A 24,837-nucleotide genomic window follows, 5' to 3' on the forward strand; every position below is an offset into this window, starting at 1 on the left:
ATATGATAAAGATAAGCTTAGAGGCGAAGCATAATAATAATACCTATAGATATTTACATTTCGCTAAAACGTAAGATTAAAATAATGAAATCAAAAAACCATTTACCTGTATTTAGTTTTCTATTTTAAATAATTAGTGATTGTTTAATTATTTCAAAACTTTACACATGACGTCTATATACGTTATTTGATGTAAGTTAAGATACACAATGAATTGATTAGTTAGAATGAGTAGTAAAATTGTGTATAAATACAGTAATCACGATGTGTACAATTATTTACAAGCTTTTATTTACTTTCACCTGTCCCGTTGTCTGTCTGTAAGTAATCAAATCTTGCAAGTTAAATTTGATCCACTTCCCGGTTTCCGATTGAGCTGAAATTTTGCATACACATGTAAGTCGGGTGACAATGCAATATTATGGTACCATCGAGCTGATCTGATGATGGAGACAGGAGGTGGCCATAGGAACTCTGTAATGAAACAACGCAACCTAATTGTGTTAGGGGTTTTTGGAATTGTCTCGATGAGTATTACATAGTTGTCTGTCTTAAGTAGGGATTGCAAATATTCGAAACTTTCAGGTATTCGAATATTCGACTTTTTCGGACGACATATTCGAATAATAATCCGAATATTATAAAAAATAACAAAAGGAACGAGAAATCGGTATATTATCGTTTTATTCAAAAGCTTTTTTCACATATTGCTAAAACTAACGATATTTTTGCAGAAATCCACTTAATTGACTAGATTTTATCATCCTACTATGAGATGCCCACATTGCCCACATTTATAAAAACAAGTAAAACGCCACAATTAAACGTATTCAATATTTCTAGATAAAACTTTTATTATAAATGCGTCGTTGCGTGAAATAATATAACTTTAACCATCCAAACACCTAGGTATGTAAGATATTTTTTTTAGTAGGTAATTATTTTCCGATTTAAATTAACTTGTACTGACTCAGAGGCCTGTAAAAAGGCCTTTACTTCCATTGTATTTTGAATCTTTATTGACTTTATTTGTTTTGGCAAGTTTTTATTCCCAATGGTCGGCTAATTATATAATATTGGAATATTTAAGGGAAAAAGTTAGTTGACTACTGGGTGGATTATTCGTCAGCTAAAGGTGCATGGTTAGATTACCTAGTTGGGCAGGTTTGGTATAATCAAATTTGAGAATTGCGATAAGTGGCAAGGTTTAGACTTCAAAAATTCGCTTAACGTACGCTTGTACTGAATAAACATAATGACACTTTACTTAAAGCTTAAAAAATAACATATGTTTTGATTTGGAATTGAGTTAGGTTTCACTGTATTCGCGAAGTTTATCGAGAGGAATACAGTAAAATATATTATTTCCTTTGTATTTGAGTACCTACCGTTCCTCATTCACTGTAAATACCCGGAAAACACACAGAAACTGTAACTACAACGGATGAAATAGATTTTTTATAGTAATAAAAAATATTCGAATATTCGAAACCTGTGAGCGGCCGAATATTCGAATATCAAAACAGGTCGAATATTCGACAAATTCGAATATTCGAATTGCAAGCCCTAGTCTTAAGAAAAGTACAGTCAGCGATAAAAGCTTGTAAGTACCAAAAATGATTTTTTTGCCAAAAACTTATTTAGGTTCTTAATTTCTTATCAACTTTTGATAATGAAGTGCCATAACTTAGTAACTAACACTTTCCATTTATTGATTGGATGGAAACAGGTAGGCAGTGAAAAACCCATACGCTATAAATTGCAGATAAGCCTATAGCTATAGCTATACATCCAATTAATCATTCCATGTTCATCCATTCTCATGTTCTCTAAGTCTAAGCACACTGGTGTCTAATCTATTACCTTGCATCATAACTAAACAATACCCCACAATCCCCACATACATATTTTATTTTATCTGTAAGTAACAACATTGTGGAGACCTATAATATGTAGTGTTTCACAATTAACTAAATTGAAACAATATTCCAGAGTTTAAATATTCCTATAATAAAGTAAACATTATGCTAAATGCTAAAGAATCCAGTAGGTACCCCATAACTTAACTCAGTAGATCATTAACGAACAAAACGTGTATGCTAGTTGATTTCGTTAGCGCGCAACCTTATCGCTCAGCTGTTTGTAGAAGGAACGTTTTTTCTAGCAAGCACATGATCCTTTTTTTATCTTCTCTCTTGACAAAAAATACACCGTGTGTGAGACAATGCTTCGCGGGGGTCAGTGTACATGTGTCGCAAGCTTTACTTAAACATTACTTATTTATGCGGTAACGTTTTAAAGTTTCAATGAAATATGTAATGGACAACTTAATTTGTAATAGATATTTATTTGTTTTATCCGAAACATTTCTTAATGATTTCGATTAAAAGCAGTGGTTGTTTAAACCGAGATTTTTGTCTGGCCTTATTCCGCAAGGTTTTTATATTTTGGTATACAGCTTATAGCATCGTATAATTAATAAACCGATAACAGTCAATCTAATTACTCATATCTGCGAATTCACCTGCGGTTGAGGATTTAATAATAAATCAAGCGTTATCAGGAGATAGCGCAGTGGATAAAATTAGGACTAGATTAACTGCTATATTTGCCATGAGTTGGACTCTGATGCCGATTTCTAGTGACCTAGAAAATATGTGAAATATTAGGTATCAACTTACCTATTTAGTAAATGCGCTTCAGTATAATAGGTAATATACACATAGACTCTTATACGAGTATAAATATCTCAATCAATTGCCAGTATCCATTTTTGAATTACATATATCTCATACCATTCAATTTGGAATTGATCATAAGAAACTACGAAAATTTGGCACTTAGTAACATTAAGCAAATCATAAGAGTTGATAATTATAAGTACTTGTACTTCCCAATAAGACAAATGAATAGGTGCTGCCAATACTTAGGTACACTAAAAACACCTCTAAAACCTGACAGTTTTGTGATTGTGTTCAGATAAACCGCGCAACTGGGGTATCATTCTAAATGTTTACCGAGTCTGCGAAGTTAAGGGTCTACCACCGCTGGTGGTTCAGTGGTAAAACTTTCAAGTAATAGAGATTCCATTATTTAAATTTAAATTATTACTTGATATTTAGTCGTCTTTGCTACAGGAAAAAATCGTGTCTATGCCTACTTTCACGTCTGGAAAGTCTTGTCTCGGATGTTCATATTGCAGTCGCTTTCGTAAAATCTGTGGAAGCACAGATTTTTGCGATTGGGTTGCCTTGCCAAAAGCGGACCCCGAGCTCTTTTAGACCGGTAGAGCGCTAAGATAGAGGGAATCCTTTGGAGGTCAAGTTACTCTGGTTAACCTGAGAATACTCTCCCGCGTTCGCGCAACCAATCAAACCAATGTACATGGTTCTCCGCCGGATGTCCCTAAACGCTCGGAAACGGAAGTGCTCGGTGTACGACGCCCGCTAATTGATTGCGGGCGACAACCCCCCGTTACCTGAAATCACCCTTTTTGGTTACAATGTTGCGTGTTACAACACCAAAAACCAATATTGTCTGTCTTGTGATTAATAGGTATATGTTTATTTTTCCTGTCTGATTAATTTGTTCTCTGTAGGTAAGTATCATACAATTTCAATATAAATGTAATATGAACTTAGATAAGTCAGTCGTGGGGTTTTTATCCGTCTCTCGTCATATCTAAACGTATTGTGAGATATTGACGTTTAGATATTTGCATAATATACTTACTGTTTATCACTTTTCAGACAGGGACCTTATGAGACCACTTGCATTAACGACTACATTAATTAATTAAATGCGTTTTCTGCAATCAATTTGTACGCTGGCGGTTGCGCTTGCTGGCATAAAGTCAACAAAATTGCTTTGACCATCAGTGCATTACAGGGCCGTCCGTGTGAGGTGTAGATTTCCTACCAAAGACTCCGCATTATAATGCGTTACTTACGTGACTTACTGTCATAAGTGTAATGTAAATACATAGGCACTTCACTTTTAATACCCCAGCCCACCCCACAAATGCATCTTGCCACCATTTTATTCTATAATGTGCGACCCCGGCTTTGCACGAGTAATACAAAACCTTAATGAGCGATGGCTCATAGTAAGCAAGTGATCTGGAGTGTGAGGTAATAAGAATGACAGGTCATAATACACTTCCGTACGTACACGGGCATTGGATTAAATTGACGACTGACAATGCCATGCTAAGTTGGCTCCTCTTTAATTTGGCGTTGTATAGAATTACGCAGTTACGGTACGTGTCGTGATTTGCGGATTTGATCTTAATTAAAGTGGAAGAAGGTCGTTTTTAAGTAACGGTTGTGGCATTATGGTTACGCGAGAAATGAGGCGTTCAGAATGGACCATAAAGCGATGAAAGATTGCGTAAGAGATTAGATTGGTATAGAGTAGAGATCACAGTTCTGACTTGTGACCGATACGTATAATTCGGATCCGACAACCTACATAACTACTTACAACCTACGTTCTTGAAGTTATGTACATACTTCACTACGTTCTTGAAGTTATGTACAACGTGTCTTCTACATTATTTTAAATCATTGTGTACAATAGATTACAAATAGGGTAGAGCAAGTTTTTTGCCAGAAATATCAAATCAGGCACCATTTGATATTGTACTTATGGAGATTGAATAAAAAACCGCCAGGGACTGTTTACAGTTTTACCAACGAAGTGTCTCAGAACGACTGAATGGATCCTCGTCATATGCATGTTTATTGTGGAGGTCGCAGTATTGTTCCGCGACGTGTCGGGTAGTGCACACATTGAAAGCCGCTCGGGGCCGTGTACGGAGCTATAACGTCGTATATTTACGGGATTTTTAATTACATATACGGCCTTTTAGGTAACAGTGTACACAATGGGCGCAGGCGCGCGTGACACCGGGCCACCTGGCCGTGGTCTACCGGCCCCGCCATATGCTCCGGCGCAAGCTTTCCTACATTGTCCACGCATCGGCAGCCCTAACGAAAACGTATGTGACGCGGCCCTAGTTACGGTGGGGTCATCCATGAACCTTATCGATCGCGCTTGTGTTCCGGTGATAGGGAATCATTTGGCAGTTGATAATAAAAAGTTCCATGTGTAATTAAAGATCCCAGATAGACCAATCTCGGAACGTGTAAAATTCCAGAAATTACGTTTGTTGAAATATGTATAGGTATTTAAATGTAGAGTCAAGTTGAGTGTAGGTTTATATAGGCTTTGTTATTTTATTTATTTAAACTTTATTGCACAATATAATAAAGTAAAAATGGCGTACTTAATGCCTAAAGGCATTCTCTACCAGTCAACCATGAGGTTAAATAGCAACAGTAGTAGGTGCAGGCATCAAACAAAAAAAATGTTGAATGCAGATTTACAATAACTTTGTTTCGTAAGTACCTATTTGATCTATCAGAGATGGCCGCGTAACATACACGTAAGACGACGTATTGCAGTAGCTATCTTCAAAGCGTTATAAGACTTATAAGTTAAACAGTTTCGAGAACAATACCGACATAATGTCAGAACTGGATAAACGCATTGGATCTGCCGCCAAAATACCCTGTTTAGTCTACGGTAACTGCATGGCTGAGACTTACGAGTTTGTTTACAGAACCCTTCCGAAATTTAGAACTGCGCTGGGAAGAACGGTTTACTGCCTAAGTCGTTTCCTCACAGTTTAGTATCCAAAGAGCTAGAGGGGTGCGATGCGAATCAAAAACTAACAAAACGACATGTTTGCGAGATTTCAACGGACGTTGTAGTCATGGTCGAGTTACAACATCTTTTATCAATGCTACCTTCCCAACGTGAGAAAGAATCAACACAATTAGCCTTATTCCAAATTCAGGTCCTCGAAACTCGATTCTTGTACCTAGGTTTTGTGCTGTCACATGATCAATAGGGGCCCAGTGGGAACAGAGTCCGTTAAAACGAGTCCGGTTTTAGCGCAACCGTTTCATCCGCCATCGCCAGCGACGCAGCCTCGGGGTAGTTACCGTTATTTTAGAGGGGTTTCTCTATGAATGAGCGCATGCGCACCCGGCTCCCCTTCAATGTCCTCTGTACCTGCGATTTTTTGTCTCCAACGAAAATAAGAGCACGTTTTTTAATGTAAATTAGTTGCATACAAATGTACACGCTTGGTAAGCAAGACATTTGTTAGTTTTGATAAACAGGGATAAGATTATCAGAGTTTGACATTGGATTTTTGTAAAATCGTGATTTGAATATCGCACAATGGGAAGAAGGTTTCTGAACAGTATTCAAAAAACGAATATAACGATTCAGTTGAAGGGAATATTGATTGACTGTTGCTTTTTGAGTTGCTATCGGACTAATATCTACGCTCTATTCTGTAGGTTTTTTTGGGGGAATCGATTTGTTACTGTTAGCAGCATTAATGGAGGAGTAAAGTCGTGTCTGTCTTCGCCGCTCGCGCATAGTGTTCGCGCCAAAATAAATATGCGTTAATCTGGTTAAGCGGGGCATCAACGGATCGCGGCCGCTCTATCGAAACAGACTGATGCAGTTGTTAGCTGTAAACTATTCGTGTAGTTGGGAAATAATTAATCAACTGTGTATTTTTAGCTATCAGCAACTAACATCATTTATACATTTCACATATGTATTAATAAAAATATACCTACATTTAAGATATGGTATAAAAAAAACTTATTTAACGGAATATATCTCGTATAATGAATATAATCCGTTAAAATCGTTTTATTTTAACTAACTATCGCGGTATCGAAGACAATATTTCCTATGTTATCAGCTAGTCATAATGGTTTGTTGCTAACGTTTTAGAATTCACGCCATACGTATTGACATCTATATATCCTACCCAACCTATGCGATAGATAACATATAAAAACTATGAATATATGGTTATCGCCGCCGTCAGGCGTGTCACCGTTACGGAGCGCCTGTAGTTCAACCGACATTGAATTCGATTGTCGATGTACGGCCGTTGTTTGACTAGCTGCTCCATATTTACTTACCTACATGAATACTGAAAGAATAAAACAAGATAGTTATCGTAAAACTATTTACCATATTTTTATGGTGTAAACATTTTTTACTGTATTACCATCGTCTAAACATGCTAGTGGTTGCATACGATGCCTACGCGGTGCCCTGAAGCACTACCATGAGTTCCGTAAATGACAGTCGATAGTGAGAACGTTAAGGAAAATGTATGGAGTATTTGTACAGTGCCTCTACCGGTCACTTAAAGAACTAAAAATTTCAACTGGTACCATGAGTTCCTAACGTTTTTACGTAAGTTTTCTATCCATGCCTAACTTCACACCTAAAACGCTCTCTTTCTAACTATGTAAAGAAAACTGAGCCAGAATTATACAAGTTAATTACTTTACGCCGTTTACGCGAATAAACGTGACAGATGTCATCGAAAAATACGTGCGTTTTCGACGTTACATTTCTGTCAACTTGTAAACACAACAAATAAACATATTTTTCACGATTATCTTTGCAATTTTCAACGTAGTATGTATTTATTTATATCAGTACGTGAACTCCAGGCAAAACTATACGGAATAAATCAATTAGTAGCTCGAAAAAAGGCTGATTTGATACAAAGGTAATGAGTTATATTTACTCCTATTTCTGCTGTTTAGTTAAGTACATTTGCAAAGATCACACTACATACGAGCAGTTTTTGCTTTTAGGCATGAACCTATGATTGAAAACAACATTTCCATACAAACCCGGATGGCATCCAGCGGTACATGCGTGCAAGCAGATCGTTCATTGTTGTATGCATTGTAGAAGTGATTAGTTGGCAAGTGGCTAAATGCCGGGATAACAACGCGAGGAAGATGATGATGTCAAGGAGCGGTACATTACATAGGCATGTTGTGTTGTTGTTGCCGGGTGCACATACCACATAGTAACACAATATACATACTTACTGCAAGACCTATTGTTTATATGTACACAGAGAGAGTTCCTACGTATTTTTTATATTATTACCTATTTATTTTATATCTTAAATAAAATAAAACATACAAATGTTCTGTGAGTTTATTTATTTTTCTGTACCTATATATTATTTCCCGATGTTCAAGTTCAGTTCGATGTTTCATGTGTGTGGTGATGATGTTTCATGTCTCGTCAGTTTGGCAACAGGAAATATAAAACTTAACATTTTTTGCTGGTAGTTCACAATCTGAAAATTAAAATAAGGTTTAACACATTCACTGCCCAAAAACCGGCTGAGTGGGTTCATTTTGTATTGGGAAGGGGCGCTTGGCACTGAAAGTGCTAAGATCGAGATCATTTAGGTACCATAAAATTTAGATCGCTGTTAAGGCCGTATAATGTTACTTACTTAGTACGCCGGCATGTACAGCAACCTACACAAAGCGAGGCCAGGGCAAGACCTAACATATATACATACCTATTTTAATACAGATTTCTTCTCATGTGTGTACTATTTTCAACATAAGTACATAATAATCTTATTTATGTAGCCAAAAGTAGCCTGTATAATTTGCTTCATATTTTTTAACACGCAAAGGTATAATTCTAACACGATTATTAATGGTGTTTACGTATTTATCATATATTATTTTGCATTTTTTTCTTGAACACAGCACTGTTTATACATTGTTTACTAACATTGATATGTTTAATATTTTCGTAACTATGGCAACGTCAAATCTTTAAAAATTGTAGAATGAAGGTTGAATCTGTAAAAAGTGACAAAATAGCTCGCACAAATTCAAGAATGGCGGGTAGCGTGTCAAGCCAAGTTTAAAAGAGAACTGGCGACTCAGCGGCTAATGTGTTATATTAACTAGAAATAATTGTTAAATAGAAATAAATGTTAGTTTCGAAATCAACTATGATGAATACTAATAATTTCTGTACAAAAAGTAATGATATCGCATTAAAAACATAAATTTTAAATGAAAGTCAAGTTCAATACTAGGTACTTATAAAAAATATGCGTCGTTGTTGACTTCGCCGGAAAACGAATTGAAATCTATACCTATACGGGGTAATTTGCCAGTTACTGGCCCTAAACTAAAAATGAATTATATTCACGTATAAACAGAATTCATTTTAGTATTAGGTGGCCAGTTATTGCAAGCTGACCATCAGTTATTGAAACTACTAAATTGAATTCTGTTTATAGGTGAATAGAATTCATCATTAGTTTAAGGTGGCCAGCTGGCCAGTCACTGGCGAATTACCCTGGGTGCAAGTCCTAGTTCGCTTGGGATGAAATTAAAGTTCAGAATTTGTCTTGTCTAGTTTTTATACCAACAAACTAAATTCTTAGACAAGTAACATAGACAAATATAATATAGCGTGTACGTAAAAACTAGTCAAGTAAAATCCTGAAATTTAATTACATCACAAGCGAACTAGAACTCGGCACCCATATACCTAGATATCAATTCTTTTTTCCGCAAAATCAACACCGAGGCATATTCTAAATATTGGACTTGGCTCTCATTTCACATTTATGTTTTTGATCACCCTATTAGAAACCATAGAAACAGCTAAAACATTTCACAGTTCGCAATATGCGGGCATGCTTCTCTTTTACTCTAATTAAGGAGTAATTAGACTGACAGAGAAAGATGCCAGCAATTTGCAAACTTCGATGTTTTCGGTAGGTTACTTTGATATTTAGTTCTTTAGGTTCTGGGCGCTGTACAATGCTCCGATATAATTCTTGTACTGTTTTTTAGTATACTTAGAAAGGGACAGCATCGTTTCTAGTGGAGTGAAGTTAGGCACATTAGACCGTAAAGAAACGTAAAACGTGACATGAGGCACGTTTATTCACATAAAGTAAGTGAGAAATACTCTGGCAACTGATGGTAGAGGCTCTGGCGATTTCAGTAGCGTCGATTATGAAAACATTGTTAAAGTTTTATTGTATGTTGTTGATGAAGGCCGGCGGGGCACTTGTCCAAACAGACAAGGTGACGGTATGAATTATATAGTGGAGCGAGCGCTGCGGTAATCGATTCACACCTGCCCAGAACTACGCCTTGTCGAAATTGTTGTCATTTGGAGCGCCACTATAATTTTAGACTATAAAAGCTGGGACTATTTTTTGAAAGGAAATATTTTATCGTGTATTGAGTTTAGACTACATCATCATCTTCCTCGCGTTGTCCCGGCATTTTGCCACGGCTCGTGGGAGCCTGGGGTCCGCTTGGCAACTAATCCCAGTAATTGGCGTGGGCACTAGTTTTTACGAAAGCGACTGCTATCTGACCTTCCAACCGCTAGGCCACCAGCGCTTCTTTGAATTATTGAGTTTAGATACATATTTGATTAATTTTACTATTCTTGTAATAACAACGGACAACAATATTTGGGCGTTTTCTAAAATAAATATTGAAAACCCGATTCTCCCAGATCCTGGTGTTTTTGGGTTCATTCAACTCAGAATCACTAGCATATTCAATCCTGATGATAAAAAAAATTGTCCCAAAATTTTGTATGAAAATTGTACATTCCACTACGTCACGTTACATACAAGTGAAAATTTTTCTCATACTAAAAACGTGACGTAATGGAATGGACATTTTGGGACATCTTTTTTTAATGGTGGGATGGAGAATGAGCCCAAGAAAGTCCAGATTTGAAAGAAACGGGTTTTCGATATTTATTTTAGAAAAAGCCCATTTAACAACAATTTAACGTATATACATATATACAACGGAAAAAATTGCGGGCACAGCATCTCTTGATTCCTTGACCAAGATCAAACCGAGCTCGTTATATGCAATGGTGATGATAAATAATCCTGAAAATATATATGCGCTAATCTATGTACTTATTTTAGTTTGTACTAATGGAAGTTTACCCTACTTAAGTAGTACTTCAAATAGATCTGAAAATGACCAATTATTTACAAAAAAATAATTTACTACATACGTTTGGCATACTCACTGAAACCATCGCTCTGCTTGGGTCTCTGGGCACCGAGGCGCGAATTTTCGAGAGGCACGCATCCAGTCATCACTGACTAATGAAGAGTTTAAGCTTAAGCCCTTTGTGGCAGGGGCTCGTCCCTGTTGGGCGCTCGCGTGCCTGCTCTTCGCCGGTGCATTACTTATGCATGCGCCGCCCCTCGTCCGTGGACGTCGTACAGGACTATCCCCGCACTAGTTTTTAGGGTTCTGTAATGCTGACCTAGTACCCGTGTGTGATAAGTTACACCTACCTACCTATAACAATGACATATATATTTTTAATACAGAGTGTACACGCGTCGTTGTAAAAAAAATTCCGTAGTGTAGGTAATGACTCATTCTAGCACAATTAATGTCTCCTGAAATTAATTTTAACCGATTTACCCACTTTGAATGAAATTTATGAATTAGGTATCAAGAGTGTGCTTTTTCATTATTTATTTACCAGGAATGTCTGGGCTTTTAAATAACTTATCTATTTAAGTTTTAAATAGTGTTAATGTCCACGACATTAAAACCACACCCCTCTAAAAAAACCCTGGCTAGCTAATTAGTCTACTAGCTTCACCAATTAATGTCATTCTATTTATTTCTATTTTACGCCACTGCCAACATAAGTAACAGTGACTTTGGCGTTAGGTACTGCGGAACCCGTTGGTGAACTGGAAGTAATGTATTGTTTTGGGTGTGGGATTTGGGCTGTGCACTGATGGGTAGCACCGCACGCGCCGCGATCGATATCCAAACGGTCGTTTCGTTCACTGCGCATTGGGGAACGACCAATCATTATTTTATTATTCTTACTTAGCTTACTTGCTTGCATTTATTGAACTTAGAAACACGCATGATAAAGATAAAGATAAAAGATAGTTTATTCAAGTAGGCATAATTACAATGCGCTTATGAACGTCAAATAAAGTTACATGTGAAGTTAACCTTTAGCGTTATATTAAATCCTTTGGGTATTAATTAGCTATTTCCGCCGTTATGTAATTAATTTGTCACAAAATATATGCAGATGATTCATCCTGATCATTCTACAAACTTAATTCATACTTCAGTTATAAATTATAAAAACAAACATAAGGTTTATTTTTTACTTTTTCCTTTCCGATCAGCGGCTGATACAATGTTGTATCCAATTTCATATTAGTTTACCGCCTTAGTGATGACTGTATTCATCGTCGTTTTACATAGGTAGTCTAGTCACAAATTTTACAGGCTTCCGAGCCTTCCGATAGTATCTATAACGTATTAATCCGCTAATGAGCGTGGCGCGGGTCGATACTGCGCCAACTTGTAATTGTATATATGAAGCGAAGCCATAATTGACACTCTACACATCTCCACCCGCGTGATTCTGCCGCCAGTTATCGTCATACCGTCATACTCTAATTTAGTAATTTCTTAAATTACATTTCTATGGGTTTGCAGCATTGATTCTATTAAGTGCAAGAGTGTGTCGGGGTTTTCATTTATTCCATTTTTAGGGTTCCGTACCCAAAGGGTAAAAAACGGGATGCTATTACTAAGACTTCGCTGTCCGTCCGTCCGTCCGTCCGTCTGTCACCAGGCTGTATCTCATGAACCGCGATAGCTAGACAGTTGAAATTTTCACTAATGATGTATCTCTGTTGCCGCTATAACAACAAATACTGAAAATAAAATAAAATAAATATTTAAGGAGGGCTCCCGTACAACAAACACGATTTTTTTGCTCTATTTTTTGTTGATGGTGCGGAACCCTCCGTGCGCGAGTCCGACTCGCACTTGGCCGGTTTTTTAGCAGTAAGTACGAGTATACCTAGGTACATGCAACAATAAAGTAATATATTAATTTATTAAAGTAATATATTACTTTATTGTTGCATGTACCTAGGTATACTCGTGGGTACCAAATCTTGTAAATTTTTCCATAACTAATATCAGTTAATTTTTTTGTGTAATATACTTAGTCCCATATTTTTTTAATGAATATATGCCATTTAAAGACGCGCTAACATTACCACCGGTCCGCAGTAGAGCCGCATTGCTGCTTCATTATATCTCATATCTGTATTTTATTGTGCACGGCGGAAACGTGTAATTACTACACCGCGTGGCAGCTTGGCTGTGATCCCAACCGTAAAATCATTTCTATTACATTAGAATCGTGAATACCATACATTTTATCACGCATAAAAACTACATATTTACATTTCCGCAACTCTAAAGCAGTACCTACTTTGTACACAAATTCTTCGCTAGGTAATAAGCAAAAATTATAAAGCTGAGCATACAACGAGAATTGCTTGCAAATGTCCTTTATATGCCACGAATTGGCCTATTTACGGAATGCATCAGATAATTGCCAAGAGGAAGTGAGATTAGTCATACTGTCATATCTGGCCACTTCAATTTCTAGAGCGCTAATTTATTTGCTAATATTATCTAAGTGAAAATTGTAATTAAATTTTCATTCAACGTGAAACATTCATTCAACGTTAAAATTTCCTTGACGTAAAACAGGATTTTCGCGTTAATACATTTTACCTCGAATATCTTCCGTGTCAACTGACATATGGCATACGTCCCAAGTATCTGGTACCTACTGCAGTTTGTTGACACGGTTACATACTCTTGAATATGTGTCTACTCTTGCATTAATTTACCAGGTTTATAATAATTGTGAAAAACGATATTAAGTACGAAGTTAAATAGTTGAGTTCAGTTAAAATTGTTGCACACACTCGGGAGTTGGCTTTTGTTTAAGCCCATAGGAATTGTTAAAAATGAGTGTTGTTGCCAGATTCTTCAGAATCGAAGAATGTGAATGAATAGCCTCCTTTGTTTCCTTAACGATTATTTAGAGAAGCAGCAATCACATTGAATTTAATATTCAGTAATCATAATAACCGTAAAAGGGTCCTAGAAAAATGCTAATAAAACATGACAATAAGACAGCGACAGCGTAGAGGTTCCGCTCCCTTTGCCTTTGTAACGCGATCCGGCAGGCGACTTCCGCGCGAAGCCCTGCTCCACCGATAATCCTTCGTAGATTACTCGCTAGCTGACGTTACCTATCACCATCGTTCGCGCGGCTGACCTCTCGCTAACCTACTACTTACCTATACCTACTTAAGTTGCGATATATGTATTGATACACTTAACAAGTGTAGGTACCTTGTAAAGTTCAATAATATTCTGTGCCCTATTTAGTAGGTATTTTATTTGTGCCAATCCAACACGTGGAGGTACACTACTGTTAGTGTCTGACTATCCTGCTTCTGGGTGAAACGCACTCCGTTTGTGGTTTTTTCTTTCATGTCTTAAAAATCTAGTCTAACTCATCAGCCCATCACCTAAAAGATAAGAGATCTTTAAGTTGAAAACGTAGCTTTCTTCGTGTCTTAATAATTATTTATGTAGAACAGCTGGCGAGCAGAGGTTGGCCGAGCGAGGCGTCCGGCGAACGACGCGGTTATTTATAAAACAGAGTTGCGTCTCGTTTTGTCTTCGGCTCGCTCTTTATTTTGTCTAAATATACGCAGTTTTGGGAACGTCGCTCGTCGCGGCCTCCGCAGCGACACCAGAGCTGGCAGCTCGCCAGGGCTCCGGCTTTGATTACTGTACCTTTTGTACAGCCTACAAAGACATGCTTGTATCGAACTTCAAAGTGCGTCTTTTGACCTGGACTGGGACTATTGAAAACAATAATTTGCTTAAACATTGCGAAATCGATGTTTAAGTTTAGGAGTCGATAGAGTTCAACGCGTTGTTTTCTGAAAGTAATCGAATCTCGGAAACGTGGAGCGATTAATGAGCCTGTAAATGGAGGCTGGTCGGCGATAATTATTCCTGATGGATTGATGGCCGCTTGCGTTACGACACCTTAGGTGGATCAAAGACACGTAAAGGCTAGAGCTGTTAGTTTGAACGCTAACCAAACACAACCCAAAATGTGTGGCCTGAGATCATCTATAAGTTGTTTGGGATGTGTATGTCAAGTTCCAGAGGGGACAAGCATAATCGGGACAATGTTTTACGATATAGGTAGCAGACATGAAAAGTGACACGGTCACTCCGAACGTGCAGTTTGGTCAAACGAAACCGGGCCACGGCTTGTCTAGTTCTATTCTCGTTCCGGCAAACTTGCGCGACATCGCAATCATGTACAATGTATTTCAAAGCAATATTGTGCTAAAATTTTAACGGGTTGTTTTCTACGTCTCTACCTCGGCTTTATTGCGATTTTAGCTTAACGCATTTCCTGAAAGTCGTAAACCAATATTAATGACTGTATTGCCCTATTCGCTTCGGTTCATACGTAACAAATTATTGTTGTTCCTGACGTGTCGACGATTGATTTCAATATTTGCCCGATTTTGGCAAACGTTACTAGTTAGAATATAGAGAAGTAGTACTTAGTAGGTAAAGTATACGAAATGATTACTTCGTACTTATATGGATAGCTGATGACTGATATTCGTATCGCCGCCCCACTCGATCCGCCTGCGTCTAAAATCGTATTTCCGTAGAATCCTTACAAGCGACTTTAAGCTCTTAGTGTCGGCTTCGCAGTTCGTCGACCCTCACGAAGAACGTAGACGTCCTGAAACAGGCGAAGAACATTAAATATAAACTGTTGTTTGCTCCACCTACGGGAACCATGAGTCGCATGTCCCAAATTACACGTCATTACTCTCATTGTGTACACATTTTATGACGCAGGTATGACTAATTTACATACTCTATACCAACATACCTATATATTAGTCCAAATTTAGTTAAAGATTTTTGAATCCTAATCAGTATCGATGATTGATATTCAGCTTTTAAACCGAATATGGAAACCAACATCGATTACGACGAAATTGAACTGGGTCACGCGCCGCTAACAAAGGACTTACAACGCACTGCATGTAGGCTGAACGACAATGGTAATAAAGGGAAAAAATAATGAATCAAGATAAGCTTTATGGTGGACAGTGGTTCGACCTCGGCCGTCAAATGGCATGGCATCGATCGAATGGCTGCGGCCCATCACGAGACCATGCCACGGTATGTACCCACGTAAGTAGGTAGGTATCTACCGTGTAGCACGCGACCAGCGCTTTCCGAGGGTGTCTTTGTGGTTTTTCTGTCAATTCGATTGATAGAATCCATTCATCCTTAATGCCACCTTGAATATTGTAAGGGTTAGTTTTACATTTAACCAAAACAATGTTACCTAATCTTTTATGTATTTCATATGGAATATCAAAGATCTAATTTAGTTGTTGTTTGAGCTTCAGATGTTATTGAAAGATACAGCATCACGGAAGGTTACAGCGACATTATCGCGATTGCCGAACCGCGACTCCATCCGGGCCATTCCGGATGTGATCCGCAGTAATCACCGATGAAAATTTCACCATATACAATAGCCACCATATTTACAGTCCGGTAGAGGTCACGCTCTTTTGGCCGTTAGTCATTAATCAGCGATTTACCAACGCTGTTATAATGATTGCGCATATCCGAAATGCGACATGTTATTTGCTTCCCGCAGTACTTGCCAAATCCGCGGTTGACAGTGGTTAGCATGAATTAATACCGGTATGTATGTACCTAGTTATCTATTTTGAATCAGCGCATACCTGGAATTGCGCAACGAAAGCAGAGGCATTTAGATACCTTAGCTTTGCCTTTTTGGACGGATCACGCTGTCAATCAATGTAAGATGCATGCTTCAGAGCATTCTCTTCATTGGTCGGCGGTGCCAACGATTGAAAGCCATTTATAGAAGCCGTTTGTCGTCTTCTCTTCTCGCGAGCATGTCCCTGGATGCCGACGCCGGAGCCCGGGCGGGCGGCGAGCGACCGAAATAGATGCCGCCTCGGGCGACTTAACAATGCAATAAAAAGAAATTAACATTTAAACGTTGCCTGCGCTAAGTTCACTCTTGTGTCATTTGGAAGTGTTCCAATATCTTTGTGATATATTTTAGTGGAAATCTCTAGTCACTTCCTTAAGTAAGATAGTATAATTATAAAAACTTTCAAAACAAGAATGATGAAGGACTAATGTTTGTCGGAATTTAGTGTCCCCTTTTTTCTGTCAGCTAGATATTTTTTTAGTGTAACATTTACCATGTTATTAATAGGTTGAATTGTTGCAGGGTTCGGTTTGGCAGCGGCGGCGGCCGGCGTGCGCGCCGGATACCAGACAGTGCTGCCCTCTCCGTACGGGTAAGTGCGGACTTGCTTCCCGCCTTCATCATCTGTATCGATGTTCAATGGTTCAACACTTTAATATTTGCCAGCACTAGCGGCGCCGCATGCCGCTCTAAACATCTCACGAGACAAAAATCAGATATCGATGCTCCAATGGACAATTTCCGATAGTACCGTAAGCTTAAAATAAGTGATAGATCTATCTTATTACGGTTAGACAAGGGATTTAGTTATTATAGGTACTTATTGTTTCTCTATGAGGCTTAATAAACGAGTACCTACCTACGAATTTTGTAGGCATATTTATCATTAGTTTGGTTTAGTTCATTTATTATTAAACTAATTTGAAACAGTCCATATCGAGATATCGCCAGGTCAGGTGTAGATAGTTATGGGAAATCTATATACTATAGTCAATAGTCAAAAATAATGAATGATATTGGAATATGGGATAATGACGACAACTACGACAATTAGGGTATAGGTATGTGTGCAGGTGGTATTAATTGAAGAAACAATTGTTGAGCTGACTTTTGTCTCGGTAGATGAGGCGAGCGGTGTCTCCGGACGGCTAGCGGCGCGGCGGCCGATGGACCACACCTAGACTAAAAATTATCAAACATTTCACATAGGTATCTATGGCAAGCGTGAGCGTGAGAGTGGATTTTTCGTTTTGGGTGTGACTTAGTCGATTGGGTTTTTTAATGTTTACGTTTTACAATGCTATATCGGAGCATGGGCGGCGCCGGCTGCGAGCGCCGCGGGCGCCGCTCACCGCAGTGACACCTATACGCATCGTTCTCGACACTTCTATTTATTTACTTTTTATGTTTTATGCCGTGTTCGTGTACCATTTTGTTGATTGGACTTGATTTTTGTTGGTGGTGGATTTCGTTTAATACACTTACGAAGAATGTATAGGGAGGGCGGCGTCGGCTCGCAGTGTCGGTCGAGGGCGCGTTGTGTGTGCGTAGGTGTGAACGCACTCTCGACCTGGCCCTATATTAGCGTCGCTTACCGAGCGCAGGCGAGCGTCAGCTCAGACATCCCAGCATAACAGAGTGACTCCGAGATCCGTAAACCCTTTGTGTAGGTAATCGGGGTTTACACGTATGCTGGTTTGCTTGAGCCTAACGCCTGATTCTGCGGTCGGCGGGTAAGGGCATAATAGCCATGCGCGCGCGCCGCCCGCGCCGCTGCCGTGTTGTCCTTTACTGGGAAGTCCACTCCACCGAGTCAGGGTTGCATCCACGGCGCCTTCAGCGTGCTCGTGACTTATATCCGTTTGCTGTTCGATGCTGCCTCATCAAACACGCCCGCCACATCACCACAACATATATTATTCATAGAAACACTACTCTTAATAGAAAAACAATCAAGTAAAAGCGTCATTTGATTAATGGCATTTTGTTATTTTTCCTTGGCACTTACAAATACAAACGTATACGTCCTTACTTATTTACAAATGTACATATAGAGCAAAGTTAACTTTAACTTCTTTATGAAAGTCATTAACATGCTATCAACTGTATTTGACATGATTACCAATATAAAATTACTGATGTTAACGAAAGTAGCGGGTGGGTAGATATTATCTATATACCTACGATATAATTTTAGAGATCACCTAAGTGATAATTTTTAAACCAAACTATATGAATCTAGTATATTCTGTTAGGTTGTTAGTTTATCGTTTGAAATTATTTTGTGGTTTAGATACTTTGGGCTTGTGTGATGTTCCGCCAGTGTAAAATGCTGTGTTTTGAGTGTTTATTTGTATTATTTGTTCAATATCTCCTAATTATGAAATACCCTACTATAAGCACCTCGGCTTAGGATTAGGTATATTACCTATAGGTACATATATACCAGTGGCAGCGCATTACATATATCAAAGGAGTATAAACTCCCTGCATTTTCTTATAGACTTGTAGGAGAGGCTGCTCAATTGTCACAAATTCGGCAAGCTTTTTGTTATGCAAGTCAAACTTGCAAAACACTCCGTACATACTAGAATTCTTATACTACCAAGTAGGTAGTATTCGCAAAGAGCTATAGCAGATCACAGGTGGGCGTGTTGGGCGGGCGGAGCGTGTCGGCGGGCGGGCACCACGCATGCGCCCCGTGCGTCTTCTCTGCGACCGCATAATCCCAACGACTCAATCTCGAACGACAATCAATCGCCTTCTCTATCGGCTATTAGCTGAAAGAAAGGGAAGCGAAGTCGCGTTCCAACAACATCGACTGTTAGAAGCGTAGCTCCCTGAGAGCCCTTACAAAATGCTGACGCGGCGGGCCGCTCAGCAGAACCACTCCAATGCACACTTGACCGCCTTCGCAAGGAATCAAGAGAACTCTACGTTATTTCCACACCTCCTAATGTATGAATAAATTTACCAATCTAACTCCTGGCAAGAGAACGATGCCGTCCCTGATGATGTACAGGTGTCTAATACATCACCCGATTTGCCGCATTTTGGTGTTATTTATATATTCTGGACCCTCTCCAACTATTTACCTTCACCGTAGGTAGCAATTAAGATTAGTTATTAGAGGTAGATTATCTGCACTAATGAACCCAAAACCCCTTCGCGTTTCGTAATTGACACGTGCGGCATCTTAATCTTAATTCCGAGAGTCTCCACGAGCGTCGCACGATAAGACGATTCAAGACGAATGATGCGGATATTTCGGGCGAGGCGGAGTGGACGATGCCGCTTGCTCTATATTTTAAATAGTTTTTTGAATATTTTTCTGGCAATGACGCACGGCGGCGGTTCCTCCACGGCGACATCCCACTGGCTCCGATCCGTTGCATACTTACAGTTTTATATTCTAGTCGTTTATCGATGTCTACTAACCTAACAAAACTAGATTGCTCGTGCCGTTTCGACGCTGCAAACAGGGCTAGGTACTAGAGTGTGATGACAGTTCTGTTTTACAGTATTAATTATTAAAATGTGATGATCTTTCACATGCGCTACGTTCTAGTACACTGCTTGTGAACGGTTATCTTGGGGTGATTTAGCAGCACGCGCTGGGGAATACTAATCCTTTATTCGCATATCATAACGACATTAACGACCACAACACAATCCGACCAATACGCATTAAGACAAGAGATGAAAACGATTATACCTACGAAAAACAGTTAAATGCGACGAAGTCTGTTTTGGTCATGATAAATAGTTTTGCAGTGATTAGACTGAGACCAACGACCAAAATCTCTTACAAATATGCGAAGTACTCTGCGTAAGTTAAGGCCCCCCTGCGGAGGTCATTGTCATTTGTTTGGTAGAATTTTTCATAGAGCTACACGAACTTTTTTAAATCAGTTTTTTTAAACATTGGTCTTATTGCTTATTGGACAATATTTTCTTAGGCGATTAAAGGGTATTTTATTCCTCAGCATATGTTGTTTGATGCCTGTAAACTGGCGTTAACAATAGTTGTTGTGTTTGGTCAGGTTGTCGCCGGGATACGTGTACGGCACGCCGGGGTACACGATGAGCGCGATGAGCGGCGTGGGCGCGGGCGTGACGTCCGGCGCCGGCGGGCTGGTGCAGCTGCCGCAGCTGCAGCACGCCGCCGCCATGGCCGCCGCGAACCACCTCTACGAGTACCAGGCGGCTGCCGCGCAGGGCGCCGCGGCCTATCAGCAGCAGTACGCGGCCGCAGGATTCGACCCGTACGCTACCGCTGCCGGTAAGTTTCATTTGCTTGCACAGGACTGAACGACACAACAGAATAAAGACTCACCTAACTCTATTAAATATAATACTCCCGTGGCATAGTACCAAAGAGTAGCCGGTAATATATTTTCGCCATTAAAGATGCCAATTTAGACCGGACACTCCGCGTATCAGCATCCGTTAATCTCATGGATTAAACGCGAATTCTTATAATAAATGAGTGTACCTAGTGTGCATGTAGGTAGGTAAGTTTGTTTCTAATGCCCTTTTTTCATTGACTTCAGCAGCTGCGGCGGCGGCGGCCAGCGGAGCCGGCTACATGTCGCCGTACTACGCGCTGCCTAGCGGAGGAGTGCAGGGGCCCCTTCTGCCGCCCCTCTCCTACCCTCCACAACTTCAAGAGGCACGCATGCAGTAACCAATGAAGAGAACAGTGGCTATCTTACTATGACAACATTGCCCCAGAACATTTTAAGATCTGACCCAAAATTAGTCTTTGGATATCTTATTAAGGCTAGTGGATTAATAAATTTATATATTTGACAGCGTTGCAGTGTAGCCATGGAAATGACGACGTAGGATTTTAAAATGTGATGAAATGATGATAGGTACCTAAATATGACAGCGTTCCCGTTTTGGACGAACGAATATTAGGGAATCATAGTGCCTATAGTATACTATAAGTACTAAGGTTATTATAAAAGTTATGGAGTGAATAAATGAGGTCGAACGGTCTGTTTGTTACCACAGGAAAGCCAAATATTTAGACTAAACGTTAAACAATTTCTTGTACCAATAGAAATTGGTGTCAACCAAAAATAAGCGACGACCAAAGCTGTGAGTTAGTAGGATTAAGATGGCTGACGGTTGATCCACCAACCGGACGTCTGCGGAGGCGGCGGTATGTCTGATGTATTAAACGTAGATGATTATTGTAAAACAAAGTTCTTGCCTGATTCATTCATTCTTCCTGACATCACATTATGTAAATCATATTTCCTATTTTTTATACTTGATAGATTAATTAGATATACTTTTCTAGGTACATTTTCCATCATATTTTAATACGATTGTATAATCTTACCCATTACAATTACTACACACTTTATTTCAACTTACGTATCAGCTGTTAAATGACAATAAAATATACTATACTATTATTATCATCGAATACATACTATTGCAGCTTGTGAGATAAAAGGTCTTACCAAAATATTGCGATATATTTTTACTGTAAGGCAGCTAACGTCTTCAAATTATATTATGTACTTCCTGATTTAACACATTGTATTTACACATATATTTTACGTAGATACCTTTATCACTTTATCAGTAAAATACCCAAATACATAATTCATATTGTAGAAGTGACATTTCTAAAATAGTAGTGACCATAATCGTGTTAAGTGTTTCGGTAACTGGCCTCCTCTTCTTGTTATATCCAATAAATAATTAAGTGTTATCCTAGCTTCCAATCCATGCTGCAATACTGCACGTAGGTATAAGGTAAATAATTTAACACGGTCCGATATAATCTGAGGCTATTAAAATGAAATGGCTTTGCAATTCAACTGCATGTATCGCAGTCGTAAAAAATATTACTTATCATGGAAAGGAAAGGACATATGAACTGGGCCTATTTTAGCGCTGGAAAAATACGAATAAGCAGTGTACTTAATATAAATAAAGATGTTCTTTTAATTGTATTTATGTAGACATATAAAGACCCACATGTTTTTATGTAACGCTTATCTTTGACTTTACCAAAGCTATAATGTCATTGTCAAGCACTAGTTAATGTAGCTTATTCGGGTAGGTAGTTCCCAGAAGTTCTATAAGAACGCTTAAGACGAGATCGAAACTTACGGTTAAGAATCCCACAGTTGTATAGAACAATTGGGAAGTACCTGCTTATATTGTGTAGCTTAGAATAGTAAAGCCTGAAATGTGCGTCCGGTCACTCGTAATGACCATTTATAGTGATCGGTCTTTCACTCGATTATTCTAAAAGCGACAAATGTTGTCAATGTTTGCACGTTGGCATTAATAGATCGGCTCCATGGCTTCAGGTTTCTAGGCTTTAATATTCTCGGCTTGTGTAGGTCTACGACATGTCCACGTTGCTCAATACGCCCAACGAGGGCTCGGTTTAGGGTTAAGGAGAGCAATAAACTTATTAAATGTTATTAATAAGGTTAATGTAATGAAGTTCTCGGAAACGTAATTTCTTGTACTTGCCTCTTTGTAATGTAGGGCTGGCTCGTTCTCCAAGGCGGTAGAGTACTTACTAGTTAGAATAATTCAATGACTAGTCCATATAACGTTATTATAATGAATTTCAATGTCTGCCGGCCTACTTGCTTAAATTCCTAACTGTATTTATTTACAACTTTATAGTTTATAAAACATTAAAAAAGATTTGTCATGTTGTACTATTAAAACAATCCATATCGACATTATGTACTATGAAAAACATCGTCTATTAATTATATTTTTTTGTAATTATCATAGTATTTTAAATAAACATAGTTAGGTATATGAAATTGAATGTAAAGTTGGCCGGTGACTTAGTACAAGTTAGAAGCACTAGACATAGGTATAGATCACTGAATCGTAGTCTGTAAGAATAATTTTAATTATTGTAATATGCTGTTATTCGTAATTTATTTTGTTGATATTTGTAAATCTACACGTTGATAACTATTTATTATGTGGAAGAGTAATAAAAATTGTTGAATATTTAGGCCGAATCGAATGACTAATAACATGTGTCCGAGCTCCAGCATAGAGAAATATAATAAGACAAGAGTGCTCACTCCATACATCAGTTAGACTATTAATTTCAGTGTCTACATCTAGCATCGAGTATCGGAACTATCAGTACTGCTACTTGACAATAGATGTAGCACCGACCGGAAAGTCTTATGCTGTTGAGATAAGACTTTCCGGTCGGTGCAACAATAGTCTTTTTGGTACTAAAACTGATGTACGGAGTCAGCAATCTATGTATTTTTTTCTCTATGGCTCCAGCCAGGTTCGGCCCTATAATTATATACGAAATGTACACAATATACATTATAATTTAAGTAGATTTTAACTATTAAATGCATACCAAATAAAATATTGAAACATGTTAGCCATAGCGGTGGCCATCTTGCCTTATATATAGACTACATAATACATAGTTTATAATAAATACTATACATATTACATATCCAAACACGTAGGTATACCTACCTGCATATATTATTTTCTAAAGTTTCTAGGCTCATCACGCCAAACTGTCCACTATAGTGCATTTCATTCACAGTAATTTAAGCACAATATTTATGTATGTATTATGTATGTACGATAAATGTGAAATCATAATAAAACTTAATAATTGTTATCATTAATTTAAAAATATACTATAATGTACTTAATATAGGATACACCTAAAATGAAAAATTAAATCGTAAGGGACAAAGTTGTTGTTTTTTTTGCTGCCTTCCTTCAAAACATACATGCATACTTTAACCGTAAGAACTTATTTTATTTTAAAGATACTACATGTTCTTTATGCTAGTTCTATAAATGCTCTAAGCGCTGTGCAGCTAATGAAGCATTTCATGGGCTCTGCCCGTAAAAAGTTACTATACATAAACATAGAGAAATATAGTAAGACAAGAGTGCTCACTCCATACATCAGACTATTAATTTCAGTGTCTACATCTAGCACCGAGTAGCGGAACTTTCAGTACTGCTACTTGACAATAGATGTAGCACCGACCGGAAAGTCTTATCTCAACAGCATAAGACTTTCTGGTTGGTGCTACATCTATTGTCAAGTAGTAGTACTGATAGTTCCGCTACTCGATGCTAGATGCTAATAGTCTTTTTGGTACTAAAACTGATGTATGGAGTGAGGAATCTATGTATTTTTTCTCTATGACATAAAGCAGGATTTACCTACATTACGAAATTAGTGTCATGCAT

At 38.4% G+C, this 24,837-nt stretch overlaps 1 protein-coding gene across 2 annotated transcripts in view; it reads left to right on the forward strand.

Annotated features, from left to right (window-relative positions):
- The window catches only part of LOC134647303 (RNA-binding protein 38-like), a 34,043-nt gene extending 11,806 nt beyond the window's left edge, over window positions 1-22,237 (forward strand). The window contains exons 3-5 of one of the 2 annotated variants that reach the window (XM_063501592.1): window positions 17,116-17,185; window positions 20,637-20,875; window positions 21,147-22,237. In XM_063501592.1, coding sequence (XP_063357662.1) covers window positions 17,116-17,185; window positions 20,637-20,875; window positions 21,147-21,280 — 443 coding nt within the window. In that variant the 3' untranslated portion in view covers window positions 21,281-22,237. The remainder of the gene's footprint in view (window positions 1-17,115; window positions 17,186-20,636; window positions 20,876-21,146) is intronic. The other variant, XM_063501593.1, reaches the window with a different exon arrangement.
- The last annotated feature ends 2,600 nt before the right edge of the window (window positions 22,238-24,837 follow it).

The sequence above is a fragment of the Cydia amplana genome, chromosome 4, assembly GCF_948474715.1.
Source record: "Cydia amplana chromosome 4, ilCydAmpl1.1, whole genome shotgun sequence".
NCBI classification, from domain to species: Eukaryota; Metazoa; Arthropoda; class Insecta; order Lepidoptera; family Tortricidae; genus Cydia; species Cydia amplana.